Here is a 16,205-nt window from a genome sequence, read left to right as displayed (position 1 = left end):
TGGCAGCATCATGTTGAAGATGTTAGAAACTACCTGTTAAATGTGAAGACCGTTGGATGAAAAATGAGGAAAAAGGGACCTCTTCTCTTGCGCTGGGCAGGAGAAGAGACGATGAAAGCAGAGGTATAATGGGTGCTCCAACATCTTCCAGCTCAAAGGTAAAATGCCCCTTAAAATATCAAAATATTTAGTATGCCCAAGGTATGGAGCCATTGGGTGATATGCTACATGATTGTGACCTCCAAGTGACTCCAGTGTAAGATAGCTGTAGTACTGCTGACGGCATTCATTGCAAGTTTTCACATCTGAATAAAAAGAGCTATAATCTACCCCAGTGCTCAAACCTCTCATTCCTGACCTGTTCAATTTGCTTGATCCAAATTTTCAGACATTTTTCAGCTTGCTTCAACATTTCAGGAGGTACCAGCCCAAACTCTAATGGCCATTTCAAATTTCTCAGCTCTTCTGATACACATCGTTCTAATCGTACCTACAATATGTGAAAGGAAAATCTCTTTCAGTGTTAGGTTTAAATTTAGCAGTATTTTTTTTAATGGTCAAATAGAAGAAACAGAGTATAATCAAGTGAGATATAAATACTTACTATTCAGACAAGGGTGAATATAAATTTTAATCAACTAAATCATAAGTATGATTATTAATAACACGGAGAAGACATTAAACACAGATATGAACCATTTATTCCTAAAGCCAGTTGCCCAGTGTTCCCATTCAAATATTTATCCACTTTTCCTCCTGCTATACAGTGCCTATAAAAAGTATTCATCCCCCTTGGAATTTTCATCATTTATCGTTTTACAACATTGAATCACAGTGGATTTAATTTGGCTTTTTTTGACACTGATCAAGAGAGAAAGAGTCTTTCGTGTCAAAGTGAAAACTGATTTCTACAAAGCGATCTAAATTAACTACAAATATAAAACACAAATAATTGATGGCAGAAGTGTTCACTCCTTTAAGATGAGACACCAAATCATCACTAGCGCAGCCAATTGGTTTTAGAAATCACATGTTTAGTTAAATGGCAATCACCAGGTCAAGTCAAGGTGTTTCAATTGATTATAGTAAAAATACATATATATCTGGAAGGTCCAACTGCTGGTGAGTCAGTATCTTAGCAAAAACTACACCATTAAGGCAAAAGAACACTCCAAGCAATTCCATTCAAAGATTATTGAAAAGCGCAAATCTGGAGATAGACACAAGAAAATTCCCACATTGCTGAATATCCCTTGGAGTACAGTTCAGTCAATCATCAAGAATTGAAAGGAATATGGCACACCTGTAAATCTGCCTAGAACAGGCCATCCTGTTGACTGAGTGACCATGCAAGAAGGGAACTAGTGATAGAGGCCACCAAAACATTTATGATAACTCTAGAAGAGATACAAACTTCGGTGGCTGAGATGGGAGAGACTGCACATGCAGCAACTGTTACCCAGGTGCTTCACCAGTTGCAGCTTTATGGAAGAGTGGAAAAGAGAAAGCCACTGTTGATAAAAACTCACATGAAATTCTGGCTAGTGTTAACCAGAAGGCATGTGGGAGACTCTAAAGTCAGCTAGAAGGTTCTATGATGAAACCAAAACTGAGCCTTTTGGTGTTTAGATTAAATGCTATGTTGGCGGAAGCCAAACACCGCACATCAGCAAAAACACCATCCCTACTGTGAAGCATGGTGGTGGCTGCATCATGCTGTGGGGATGCTTCACTGCAACAGACCCTGTAAAGCTTGTGAAGGTCGAGGGTAAAAGTGATAGCAGCAAAGTACAGGGAAACTATGATGCAGTCTGCAAGAGAACTGCAACTTGGGAGAAGATTTGTTTTCCAGCAAGACAAGTGATGCACCATCAATAACTCTCCGAGACGTGAGGCGAGATATAGGCCACAACAAGGACCCCAAGAATAAAGTCAAAGCTATATAGAAATGGCTTAAAAACAACAAAATTAATGCCCTGGAGTGGCCAGGTCAGAGTCCAGACCTCAAGCCAATTGAGAATTTGTGGCTGGACTTGAAAATGGCTGTTCACACATGATCCCCTTGCAACCTGACAGAGCTTGCACAGTTTTGTAAAGAGGAATGGGGAAAAATTGAAGTGTCCAGATTTGCAAAGCTGATAGAGACCTATCCACATAGACTAACGGCTGCCAAAGGTGAATCTACTAAGTACTGACTTGTAGGGTGAGCAATTAGGCAGTCAATTATTTTTTGTTTAATAATTATAATAAATTTAGACCAATTTGCAAAAATTTGCTTTCACTTTGACACAAATGAGTCTTTTCTGTTGAACAGTGTCAAAAAAGCCAAATAAAATCCACTGTGACTCAATGTTGTAAAACAATAAAACATGAAAACTTCCAAGGGGGAATGAATCAATGTTGACAATGATTGCAATCCCAACCATCTCCTGTAGCAAACCCACCCTTTGTTCAAAGGAATTACTAACGAACTTCACACTCTCAATCCTCCAGACCTCTCCTCCAAACTGGCACTCTTCATACTCTCAAAAAGCTGGAGGAACCCAGCAGGTCAGGCAGCATCGATGGAGAGGAATAAACAGTCAACTTTTGGGCAGAGGTAGAATAAAGGGTCTTGGCCCAAACATCAAGTGTTTATTCCTGTCCTTAGATGCTTCCTGACCTGATGAATTCCTCCAGCATTGGGGTGTATTGCTCTGGATTTCAAGCATCTACAGATTCCTGTCTGCTAATGATTTCTTCATACTCTGTCCTCTAGATCTGTCTTCTGTTCTCCCTCCAGAGAACATACCTTTCTACCTCTTTATTTCATAATGTCCAGTTACAATGGAAATTGTACATGCATATTCGTAGGAATAGCAAGTTGCTTTGTTAGTGTTATTGCTCTGTTAATATGACAGCAGCATAAAGAAAGTTAAGTAAACTTACCTCCTTGGCTAGATTGTGTTGTGCTGTAGAAAGGACACTGACAAACCCATCCAAGGAATTAAGAAATCCCTGCCTGACCATTGTAGATTCAGGCTTACTCAGCAGTCCCCATCCTTGGTTCATATTTTTCAGCGTGGGTATAAATGCATCACCTAACAGATGTTCAACTGACTTCAGGAGCCCAAGCCCTTCAGCATCCAAAACATTAAAGCTTACTTCCTAAAAAAAAGATAGAAAAAGCAGCAACAAAAAACTTTGAATTTTCACCAAAAGACAATTTTTTTTTTGCCTCCTACATTCAAACGTAAAAATTACAAATAGTATTGGCCACTCAGCCCTTCAGTTCTATTCCCCCAATCAATAAGATCATGCCTGATCTGACCATTACTTCAGTTCTGCATTTCCTCTTACCCCAATCACCTCCCACCACATTTAATCAAGAATCTATCAACCCATGCCATAAAATAATTAAAGACTTTGCATCTATTATTATTCATGGAACATTCACGAGCATTTGAGAAAAATCACCTCCTCTCTCTACCTTAAATGGGTGACCCCTTATTTTAAACATTGACTTGTTATCGCAGAATCTTTCAAAACAGGAGGCATTCTCTCCACATCCACCTCATTAAAACTCTTCAAAAGGAGAAGATTTTGGTTGCTTTCTCCAATCACAAAGTATGATAAAAATAGTTTTAAGATGGAGAGAATGATATCGTAAGGGATGGTTATGAAAGTCTGTGTATACACACTGCGGAGAGAATGGAGCAAATAAAGGAAAATACAAATAGAATGATGGAGTAAGAGAAAAAACAAGAGAATGTAGGAAGTACAATAAACCAGCACCGTGAGAAGAGAAACAAAACTAAAAGGCTTTAAGTGTTTGAGTGGTATTCTAAAATTAAAAGGATAAAAAGATAAAAATCTTAACAGCATATAGTGGTATAACAGAGAATGAGATCCTTGTGTTTTAATTTCAAACATTTGGAAATACTAAAGTTAAAATTATTTCTTGCAAATCTTAATAGCATACACACTCACTGGGAAAGTCATGAGTGCTGCTCTGACACCACTAGCACTGTAGGGAAAAGCCGTACATGAACAAATATGATTTCTACTGTTTTCTCCATGAAGGAATAATGCCAGCACAAGGAAGGCTGAGGACTTTTGAGTTTCTAGCATTTTCAAAACAAAGGTTCTTCATGAGGCTTTGTAATATGCTCATGAACTCATTTAACATAAATAAGTTAAAGTGCAGAGAACGAAACTTTACAACAAATTAATCCATTGGTTACAAATAGTATTGGCAGCAATTTCACTTTGATTCTGAAACAATATAACGAAGGTTTATACACTACGTTAAAAGACAGTATTGCCTTATATTTTATCTACTTTGCTTCTGTTTAAAATTGCTGAGACATACTTTCAGTGGCTCTAAACTCCAAATAATAATACTGGGATATTCACACACCCAACACAGTCTAACCTTCAACACTGACCTTATTATCGTTTACAAGAATACGTTAGTCCTAAAAAGCAGTACATTGAATGTCAAAAATTATTCATGGTAACCCACAACCCACACCATGAATATCTTGGGGTCACCAATGACCAAATATTTAACTAAACTATTTGGTTAGTATAAGGGATCCTGGCCATAATATTCTGGAATAAGTGCCTGATCCCTTGACTCCCCCAACCTTTTCTGCCACTTGAAAGATACAAATTAGGAAGGTTAAGGAACATTTTTACGAGGATAGAAAGGTACATGTCCAACAACACTCAAAAGGCAAGACCACAAGGAACCCAACTGAATCCCTTTGATCAGCACACCACTTCTTTGCCTAATGCCTCCTATTAGTAGCACACTGTGGCTATTTTCTCATGACTTTTAGTATTACCTGCCTACTACCTAAAAGAACAAAGTCAGCTTTTAGACAAAAACACCATCATCTCAAGATTCCTGTAAATCATAAAACATCTGGATATATCATTGTTGCTGAAGCAAAAATGTGATAATAACTGCAGCATTTGAATTTTTAAAAATAATTTACCCTGTATATGTTTTCATATGTGATAGCTCTGCTGGTACTTGCTCGAAGAAAAGCAATACAAACTCCAGTCAAACCAGCATGTTTCCCATCAGTAAGAAATAGCTTCTTCACTTTGCAACTTGTAAATCCTAGCATGGGACCACATGGCTCAAGAGCAACTATATCATAACAGAAAATAATAATTGTAAACTTTGTCATAAATCCTCATTAAGTTTAACATGGATGACTTGTACTTCATGGTTATTGGAATGCATAATGCAGTTATTTTAGTAAAATTTGCATATTTAATTAAATTACAAACTACTGTCATCAATAATTTGAACTAAAAGTTGAGTCATTGTTCAGAAGAAAATGGTTTTGTTTCCTTTTGCTATTACCACCTCATCAAAATCATTCTTTCTGAATAAAAACAGAAAATGCTAGAAACACCCAATAGGCCAGGCAGTATCTATGAAGCGGGGTTAATGCTTCAGGCAATGCCTTTCACCATCAGAGAAAAGTTGGAAGAGCAACAAGTTATATGTCGCAGAGAAAGAGTAAGAAACTTAAGATAAATGGTCAGGTCCATGATGGAGTGGAGACCAGGAGAGGGAATGATGCAGATAGTGATGGTTCTTCTTGAGTAAATGCATGTCCCAAGTATGAATAGGAGGAGATAAGCGAAATCTGAAATAACAGAAAAGTAGAAAATAAATCCTGGAAATGTGAGAAAAAAGACTAAAATGGTTCATTATCCGAAATCATTGAACCTGACTTGAGTCTGGAAGGCTGTCTTGCATCAAGTTGGGAGTTTTTCCTTGAGGTTTATTAGTGGGCAAAGTCAAAGAGAGCAAAATGGAAAATTAAGGTGACAGGAAACTAGAAGCTCAGGTCAGCATTGCAACTGAACAAAGGTGTTCCAGCACACAGTCATCCAGTCTAGACTTGTTTTGCTCAGTATAGGAGCCACCAAACCAGATGCATTTCCTTGAGGGAAATAAATGCAATGACTTGAAAGAAGTAAATCTCTACATCATTTAAATTTGTAAAATGATTTATTATTGTCACATGTACCGAGGCACAGTGAAAAACTTGTCTTGTATACAGTTCAATTCATTACAGCACTGAATTAAGGTAGTAGAAGGTAAAATTATAACAGTGCAAAATGAAGTGTTACAGCGAAAGTGCAATGCAGGAAGACAATAAGATGCAAGATCATGACGACATAGATTATGATGTTAAGAGTCTATCTTATCAGACTAGCTGTTTAATAGTCTTATAACAGTGACATAGAAGCTGTTCTTGAGCCTGTTGGTGTGTTTGTGGATTTTTGTATCTTCAGTCCAATGGCTTTACTGCCAACCTTCAGCTGGTACCACCACTCTGATATTCAATCTTACTTGGTTTCCACTCCAATACAGACCTTCCATTTTAACCTTCCCCCCCCACCCCATCCATCTTCTGCTCTGTAAATACTAGTTTCCCTTCCAATCTTTTCTAGTTCTGATATGAGATAATTACTTCAAACATTGACATTAATTCTCCATCTGAATATGGAGAAACTGCTATTTCTAGTATTACTTGATAAATTTACAGATTTCCTGTACATGCAGTTTTAAAACTTTCTCCAAATCTTTCAACTTATCTTCATGACATGAAATATTCATCAAATCTTTAGTCATCATGAAAAAGAAATGTGGAATAATTCTGATGTTTGCAACTGAAATGGTTGCAGATGGTTGATGGCAGTGAATGAGAACAGATTAGCAGACAGTCTGAAAGGGAACCCAAAAGCCTTTCATAATATACAAGTGGAGAAAGGGTACTCAAAGAATAGTGCTTGATTAAGAATCAAAGAAAAGAATTTATTGCATGGTAGGGAACATAAATGAGTAATTTGCAACCATCTTCACTGAAATAAAGGACACTTCAAATGACATGGAAAATAAAAAAAAACACACAAGTATATTTAGAAGGTTGGCAATGCTTACCTAGAGGAGTCACTAATTCTGAATGGAATGATAGAGGCCATTGAGGGAAGGAAGTGTGATCATCTCAGCAGCTCTGGCCACAACCTTTCAATGTTTCTTTGAAATAGGAGGGGCAGAGGATATGTTCAGAATAAGGGAGAGTGATAAACCTGTTGACTACAGAATAGTCGAACAACAATGGTGGTGTTAATACTTTGAAAGAGTAATTGGGGACAAAAATATTTAGAGTCATATGGTATGGAAACAGGCCCTTTGACCCAAATGGTCCATACTAACCAAAATACCCCATCCAAACTATTCTCATTTGCCAGTAGTTGCCCTATAATCTTCTGAAGTATTAATAAATGTAAGCCAACATGGAATGCTCTCATCCAAATTATATTTAGCTAAGATGAATGATTAGTTCAGTAATGGACAAAAATAATGATGACAGTGTGATTAAAATTGGGTATAAGGACTTTTGAAAGATATTTTTATGTACATAATAAACTCGTTTGATCTATTAAAACCCATGGGACTAAAACAGCAACAAGTGTGTAACTGACACAAGTACAGATTGGATTCTTAGAGCAGCTTGTACTGGAGCCTACCAGCGAGAAGGCAATACTGGATGTAGTGTTGTGTAATGAACCGGATTTGATAAAGGAACTCAAGGTAAAGGAGCCATTAAGAGGTAGTGACCATAATATGATAAGTTTTAATGTACAATTTGAGAGGGAGAAGGGAAAATCAGAAGTGTCAGTATTACAGTTGAACAAAGGGGACTATGGAGCCATGAGGGAGGAACTAGCCAAAGTTGACTAGAAGGACCCCCTAGCAGGGATGACAGTGGAACAACAATGGCAGGTATTTCTGGGAATAATACAGAAGGTGCAGGATCAGTTCATTCCAAAGAGGAAGAAAGATTCTAAGGGGAGTAGAGGGCAACCATGGCTGACAAGTTGAAGTCAAGGACAGTATAAAAATAAAAGAGAAAGTAGAACATAGCAAAGATGAGTGGGAAGCCAGACGATTGGGAAAGTTTTAAAGAGCAACAGAAGATAACTAAAAAAGCAATACAGGGAGAAGGTACGAAGGTAAGCTAGCCAAGAATTTAAAGGAGGATAGTAAAAGCTTCTTTAGTTACGTGAAGAGGAAAAAATTAGTTAAGACTAAAGTTGGGCCCTTGAAGGCAGAAGCAGGTGAATTTATTATGGGGAACAAGGAAATGGCAGACGAGTTGAACAGGTACTTTGGATCTGTCTTCACTAGTGAAGACACAGACAATCTCCCAGATGTAATAGTGGCCAGAGGACCTAGGGTAATGGAGGAACTGAAGGAAAATCACATTAGGCAGAAAATGGTGTTGGGTAGACTGATGGAACTAAAGGCTGATAAATCCCCAGGGCCTGATGGTCTGCATCCCAGGGTACTTAAGGAGGTGGCTCTAGAAATCGTGGACACATTGGTAATCATTTTCCAATGTTCTATAGATTCAGGACCTCCTGAGAATTGGAGGGCAGCTAATGTTATTCCACTTTTTAAGAAAGGAGGGAGAGAGAAAACAAGGAATTACAGACCAGTTAGCCTGACATCAGTGGTCGGGAAGATGCTGGAGAAAATTATAAAAGATGAAATAGCAGCACATTTGGATAGCAGTAACAGGATCGGTCCGAGTCAGCATGGATTTACGAAGGGGAAATCATGCTTGACTAATCTTCTGGAATTTTTTGAGGATGTAACTATGAAAATGGACAAGGGAGAGCCGGTGGATATAGTGTACCTGGACTTGCAGAAAGCCTTTGATAAGGTCCCACATGGGAGATTAGTGGGCAAAATTAGAATACTTAGTATTGGGGGTAGGGTACTGACATAGATAGAAAATTGGTTGGCAGACAGGAAACAAAGAGTAGGGATTAATGGGTCCTTTTCAGAATGGCAGGCAGTGATTAGTGGGGTACCACAAGGCTCGGTGCTGGGACTGCAGCTATTTACAATATACATTAATGATTTAGTTGTACAGGGCCCTGGTGAGACCACACCTGGAGTACACACTAGAGGCAGGAAACATGTTCTCGATGTTGAGGGAGTCCAGAACCAGAGGCCACAGTTTAAGAATAAGGGGTAGGCCATTTAGAACAGAGTTCAGGAAAAACTTTTTCACCCGGAGAGTTGTGGATCTATGGAATACTCTGCCTCAGAAGGCAGTGGAGGTCAATTCTCTGGATGCTTTCAAGAAAGAGTTAGGTAAAGCTCTTAAAGATAGCAGAGTCAAGGGATATGGGGAGAAGGCAGGAACGGGGTACTGATTGTGGATGATCAGCCATGATTATATTGAATGGTAGTGCTAGCTCAAAGGGCTGAATGGCCTACTCCTGCACCTATTGTCTATTGTCTATTGAGAGTAGTAGTAAGTGATCACCAGAAAATGTGAAATATGATGTGATATCTCTCCCCCTAGCTGTACATAACTTGTAAATGCAATCTTGCCTATTCACAGTCTAGTCAATCATTACTCAGCTTTTATTATTTTTTATTTATTTAGAGATACAGCAGGGAACAGACCTTTCCAGCCCAACAAGCCACATCACTCTGAAACCCACCTATTTAACACTAGCCTAATCACAAGACATTTTACAATGACCAATAAACCTCCAAACCAGTGTGTCTTTAACTGTGGGAGGAAACTGGAGCACCCAGAGAAAAAAACCCACACATTCAAGGGGAGAATGTACAAAGTCCATTACAGGCAGTGCTGGAATTGAACTCCAAAATCCGGAATGCCCCGAGCTACAATAGTGTAGCATTTAATGTTAAAAAGACTAAACTCTCTATTTCAAATAACTGAAAGACATTAGGGTTTTGTTTCTGCATTTCTTTGGCAGCTCTTTACCCAGAAAGGATTGCTGTATTATTCAGTGCGTACTACTGCAGACTACAGGGAGAATGCTAAGGTCATGGAGAGTAAAGCACTGGTTCAGAAACATGCTCAAAACTGAATATCCCAACAACTCCTGGATAATGTCCCAACCAAAGCAATACTTATATTTTAAAGTTCTCATCATTGATTTCAAAAGTCTTCTCTACCCTCTCTCCTTCCATAGCCTAGATTCTTCCCCATCTTCCCCACCTATACCCCTCCAATGGGATGAAACTGTTGGTGGCATGTCAAACAGGTTTCCAAATGACATATAAATTGTTGGTACAGTGGTCAGTGAAAAAGGTTATCTATATTGTATTCTGGGAAGTTAAACGAGTCAATAGCATAGCCCTGGAGAGTGCTGTAGAACAGAAAGATCCTGGCGTACAGATACATAAATTTTTGAAATTAGTGACACAGGTAGGCAGGGTGATGAAAAAGGAGCTTGGCAAACCAGCCTTCGTCAGCAAGAGCACTGCATACAAGAGATGGAGCATCATGTTACAACTGTACAAGACTTTGGTGAGACAGCACTTGTGTTATTGGGTGCAGTACTGGTTGCCCGGATAAACAGAGGACGTCATTAAGCTGGAAAGGATGCAGAAAGGTCTATTTTCTCTCAAAAGTGGCGGTAGCTGGGGGATCCTCTTATAGAACTTTATAAAATCATGAAGAACATAGACAAAGTCAATAGCACAGTCTTTCTCCCAGAGAAGGGGAGTCTAAAATTCAAGACCACAGATTTAAGATGAGACGGGAAAGAAGAAAGACAATGGACAAATTTAAGGAAGGCGTTGAAGAGGAAGTGGCAGAAGTAGGTACAGTTACAACATTTAAAAGATATTTAGACATGGGAATGTGCAAAAGGCCAAACACAGGCAAATGGGACTAACTCAGGCAGGCATCTTGCTCAGCATGGACAAGTTGAGCCAAAGAGCCTGTGTCCATGCTATGTAGCACTAACTCTAATTTGAGCCTTTTGATTCAAGTATGCTCATCATCCTTTCACTGCCAGGATGCTATGAATATGAATTCCATTCCTAATGCTCTCCATCTTTCTCTTCATTTTTGATGTTTCTTACTTCTCTTTGAACAAGCTTTTGACCATCTGTGGAGAGAGGGTGGTGTCTTTGATTAAGGTATCTGCTTTACTGAGGCAGCAAGTAGTATAGTCAAGAGTTCATTGAAGGGAAGATAGTTTATGGTATGTGCTGAGCTGTGTCCACAAGAATCTGCAGTTTCTTGCAGTCACAGGCAGTGTAGTTGTCATACCAAGCCATTATGCATCCACACAGGATGCTTTCCATGGTGCATTGATGAAAATTAGAAAGGGTCAACAAATTCACAGAGAATTTTTTTTTAGCCTCCAAAGGAAGTGAAGGTGTTACTGAGCTTTCTTGGCTGTGGCATCTATGTGGCTACACCAGGACAAGCTATTAGTGATGTTCACTTCTTGGAACTTGAACTTGTCAATTCTTTCAACTTCTGCACTGTTCATGTACACAGAAACATGGGCATTGTTCCCTTTCCTGAAGTCAATAATCATCTCTTTTGTTTTTCTGGCATTGAGGGAAAGGTGTTGTCATGACACCAGTCTGAGGTTTCCACCTGCTTTATCAAGACCCTATTAGCCTGGTACTTAAGAAAAACGACTACTCTCCCGTGGATCTAACATCTACCATCAGGAAGTATTTTGAGGAACTGGCTGTAGCACACATTTCTTCATTTAAAATGCTGTGAGGTTTCAGAATTCTCTTCCAGAGATAATAATTCAGAGTGCAACCAGATAGATGACATATGGGATAGGGGATTATCAGAACAGATAGATTCAGCCTGCACCCATGGAGGGCAAATTCTGAATTGGACTGGTCAGGCTTACTACTAACAACTTAAAATGTGTTAAGAATAAGAAACTAGGAACTGAGAATAATGGTTGATCATCTTGTAAAGAATGATTATAATTAAGACCATTGTTATTCAGTTATTTCAGTCATCTGTAGATACAAGATTGAAATATACACAGCAAGCATTTGCATACTAAATTAAGTACAACCTGGTGGTGGATTATCCACTTCTTGGTAGAAGAACAAAAGACTTTGTCTGCCATCAACAATGAAAAAATTATCAATCTGTTCCAGCTGAAAAAGAATATTAATTTTATCATTATTTTTGGAATTAATGATATACCACTAGATGCTTTAACAGATACTTTGTAAGAAGCTAAAATAATTTTGTATCATATCTGGGTTCTAAGATAGAGAGCAAAATCTGACTTTGGTTTTGGAATATAGTTAAATCAGAGTGAAATACTTTTGTTTGTTCAAATTCATCAAAATATTCCATTGTCAATATTTTCCAAATTCATTTGCTTATAATTTAACAGCTCAGCTTAGTCCAAAAGTGTTGAAGCTAATGTTACAAGTGTCAGGTTGTGGCTTGGATCACTTGTTGCATTGTTCTACTTGTTGACCAACTTACACATCATGACCTGCCAGTAATAAGTTAGATTTCATTGGCATTTTATCTTAGTATAGTGCTTCTACCAAACGCCTGCTATTCTGCACCACTGCGCCTTACATAATTTTATAACATAAATCTGTCTAAATACGATTTGTGAAGAGAAAATGAGCTGTACTTACTTGAGTGCCTTCCAATACTGCATCTTCAATATCATACCTCTCCAGAGGGACACAGGTTGACACCACATCAAAAATATATTCATGTCTAGGGTCCAACTGCAGCCGTTTAGCTTCATGATCCTCTCTTAGTTTGTGCTGTATAACAATATAAAACAAGACTACTGTGCTGGAAATATAGGTTACCACCCTTGTTACCATACAGAAGTTACTCAGCTGAGGAGAGCCCTGCAGCTAAACCAAAGGAAGGGGTAGACAGAAGCTTGCTCTGGCAATTACTCTGCCCGTATCTGCAAGAAACTGCAGAGAGCTATTGACATGGCCCAGCACATCACAGAAACCAGTTCCCATCTATGGACCCTGTCTTTATTTCTCGCTGCCTCAGTAAAACAGCCAGCAAAATTAAAGACCCCACTCATCCCAGTCATTCTCTCTTCTCCCCTATCCTCATCAGGCGGAAGTTACAAAGCCTAGAAACACATACCATCAAGCTCAAGAATAGCTTCTATCCCACTGTTATAAGACTATTGAATGGTGTCTTAACAAAATGGACTCTTGGCCTCCCATTCTACCTTGTTACGACCTTGCTGCTTTGTTTACCTGCACTGCATTTCACCTGTAGCTGTTACACGTTATTCTGCATTTTGTTACTGTTTTACTTTGTACTACCTCAATGCACTGTGTAATGAATGAACAGAATGCAAGACAAGCTTTCCACTATGAAAGCTGATTAAAGCATCAAGGAAAATTGAGACATCAAGGCAAATGCAGAAGGCAAGCAAGAATTCAGCACCAACTACCTTCCTTTGATTGCTGGCAAGAAGGATTCTGTAAGCGGCCTACGCTGTGTGGCTCACTGTGGCAGGCAGGTAGGCCTCTACCTCATGTAGTGACCCTTCCTTTAGATGAATGTCAGTGATATCAGAGGATGGTATCATGATTCTGCAGTTATGGATTGAGCTATTGCATTTATGAACTGTGGGCCATCAGATTTATGGTTTTTATATTTCGTGTTTTTTATTACCTGTTCCTTTTCTGTTTTGTTGTGTGAGGCATGGTTATTTGGGGATCAATGTTCTGTTGCGGTCTGTTAGTTTTTTTGTGTGGGGGAGGGGTCGTTTGGGGAGGGTTGAAGTTCTTGTTCTGTTTTGAGTGAAGGGAGGGGTTTTGGAGGGTTGATGATCAGGATGCCATTCTTTTTTGTGCAAGGGGGTGGGTTTGATGTCTCTCTTTGAAGAACTTTCATGTTCTTTCTTTATTTCATGGTTATCTGGAGGACGAATTTCAAGTTGTACTATATGGATACATGCTTTGATGATAAATGAACCTTTGAATCTTTTGAACCATTATATCTCAGTACATATGACAATAATAAACCAGTTCCAATCTAAGGGGAAGTAACAGGGGAGATTGTAAGATCCAAGCAGCCTGTCAGCACATGGAGCATATACCACTAGTCAGGTCAGGCAACACTTGTGGAGAAAGACCCAAGAAACTTTGTCAGAACTGATGAGGATCAAGGTTTTTGCACTTACAAGCACAACAGAGCTATTAAGCAGGTTACATCCAGCAAAAGGAAGAAACGATGACAAAAATGAGAGTCATAATCTATCCATTGAAACATCAGAGACCTATACTGTAAATCATAGGGTTCTCCTTTCATCCTGTCCTGTTAACTGTTCGTGTGTTCTCTCTCTCTCTCTCTCTCTCTCTCTCTCTCTCTCTCTCTCCCCCTTCTCGCTCTCTCCCTCCCCCTCTCCTCCTCCCCCCCCCTCCCCTCTTTCCCTCCCCACCCCACCCCTCCCTCTCCCCTTTGGTAAAGTTTTCCCTTCACTAGTTTTACATTGCAACTAAGTTTCCCGAGACTTCCTCTCAGTTTGATCAAACAATTTACAATTCATTATTACCCCTCTGAGGTTTTGAAAGAATATAGAACAAATGCTGATGGTTTCCCACAGTTTCTATTTTTGATTTTAAATGATATCAAAATACTAAGTCACATCAGAAACATTGTAAAATAATCATTAATTTAAAATATTTTACCATTTGCTTAGGATAACTCTTACAATAAAGAGTAGCAGAATCAAATCAGTGACAATAAATGTGCTGAGTTCAATTATTAATATAATTACTGCAACTTATTTGACTTCTAGATGATTTTAATTGTAGCTCTTTATATTAGATGTTTTCAAATTTAATTACTTATGTATTCATCATAAAACATTTACGTAGATTGAGTAATTATTGTTTTATTTTAGATACATTTTTGTATTCTTCTGTTCCCTGGTCACTGTCCTTTGCACTTATTTATTTATTGCTTTGTTATTTTTTCCCTTATTTCACCTTTTAAGCTCTATTTTCTCATATATTCTCATTTCCTCTAAGCTTTTCCAGGTTTCCCTCATTGCTATCAACAGGTTTTCCTGCTGTTACCTGATCTCCCTGCTTTTCCCATTTCCTTACTTTTACCAATTCCTCCGATTTTCCAGCTCCCAGTTGTTACCTGCTTCTCCTTTGTTGCCATCAGGTGTGCAGGAAACGGATGACACGCTGTTTCAGCAAGAAGTCGCAGATCCTTATGAGTTGGAGCTCCACACAAAACCAAGATTATGACATAACTAGTGTATTGCTGAGGTCTTTGCAGTCTTTTCCAAAAGACATCACCTTCATTTCAGAATAATAATTCACATTTTAATGCACATTACTTTTTGGTTTACTTCTTTCAATTTTGTATCAAACTGCATGTATTGACCTGGAAACCTCAGCTATTTAGATCTTCTGCACTTGGTTGAGTTTTCCCCTTCATTAAAATTTAGTGCCAGGCTACATTATCAAAGTAATTCAATACAAAAGAGCTAGTCATGTGACCCACAGTAACTAAGTCATCTGAGAAGCTGCCATTGAATTTGGTCTGCAATAATGCAAAAGTCTATGTATTGTGGTATTTATGATGAAAATACTCATACAACAGAACTGTTTGAAACATCATCCATAGATATAAGTGATATAAATTATAAGCCTATTAAGAAAAATTAGATCAAAATAGGCTTTCTTTTCATTGAATGCAAAATGAATAAGCCTTAAGCTCTGCATAAATAGCAACAGAGAAACATATAATTAATTCATAGACCACTCAGAGGTAAAGAAAGCTAGGTTCCTCTGATTCCAGCTGTTGTTTAAAATGGCTATTTATTTTGCTAGTAACTCCATCATTTTATATTTAAAAAAATTATCAATTTGACTAACAAAGGACTATCTTAAACACAAGAGATAGTGCAAATATTGGAAATCCTGAGCAATACACATAAAATGCTGGAGAAACTCAGGAAGTCAGGCAGCATCTATGGAAGAGAATAAACAATTGATGTTTTGGGCCAAGGCCCTTCATCAGTTGTGGAAAAGAAGGAGCAGGATAAGAAGGCGGGGGGTGGGGGGGAGGAGAAGAAGTGTTCGCTGGCAGGAGAAAGGTGAAATCAGATGAGGAGGAAGGTGGGTGGGTGGAGAAGGGGGATGAAATATTAAGTCGAGGGGCGATGTGGAAGAGATAAAGGGCAGAAGAAGAAGGAACCTGATAGGAGAGGACAGTGAACCTGGGAAGAAAGGAAAAGAGGAGGGGCACCAGAGGGAGGTGATGGGAAGAGAAGAGGTGAGAGGGAAACTAGACTGGGGAATGGAAAATGAGAGAAGAGGGAGGGGGAAGAAATTACCATAAGTTAGA

General features: G+C 38.7%; 1 protein-coding gene across 1 annotated transcript in view; it reads right to left on the bottom strand.

The window, feature by feature from the left end:
- Positions 1-15,011, bottom strand: part of LOC132406620 (dynein axonemal heavy chain 5-like) — a 180,312-nt gene extending 165,301 nt beyond the window's left edge. Inside the window, exons 1-6 of the mRNA XM_059992430.1 lie at positions 14,991-15,011; positions 12,491-12,625; positions 11,905-11,989; positions 4,983-5,140; positions 2,929-3,147; positions 359-490 (exon numbers count right to left, since the gene is read on the bottom strand). Coding sequence (XP_059848413.1) covers positions 359-490; positions 2,929-3,147; positions 4,983-5,140; positions 11,905-11,989; positions 12,491-12,625; positions 14,991-15,011 — 750 coding nt within the window. The remainder of the gene's footprint in view (positions 1-358; positions 491-2,928; positions 3,148-4,982; positions 5,141-11,904; positions 11,990-12,490; positions 12,626-14,990) is intronic.
- Between the last annotated feature and the right edge of the window lie 1,194 nt (positions 15,012-16,205).

This window comes from Hypanus sabinus, chromosome 17, assembly GCF_030144855.1.
Source record: "Hypanus sabinus isolate sHypSab1 chromosome 17, sHypSab1.hap1, whole genome shotgun sequence".
Taxonomy (NCBI): domain Eukaryota; kingdom Metazoa; phylum Chordata; class Chondrichthyes; order Myliobatiformes; family Dasyatidae; genus Hypanus; species Hypanus sabinus.
This window is presented reverse-complemented; position numbering and strand designations above follow the sequence as displayed.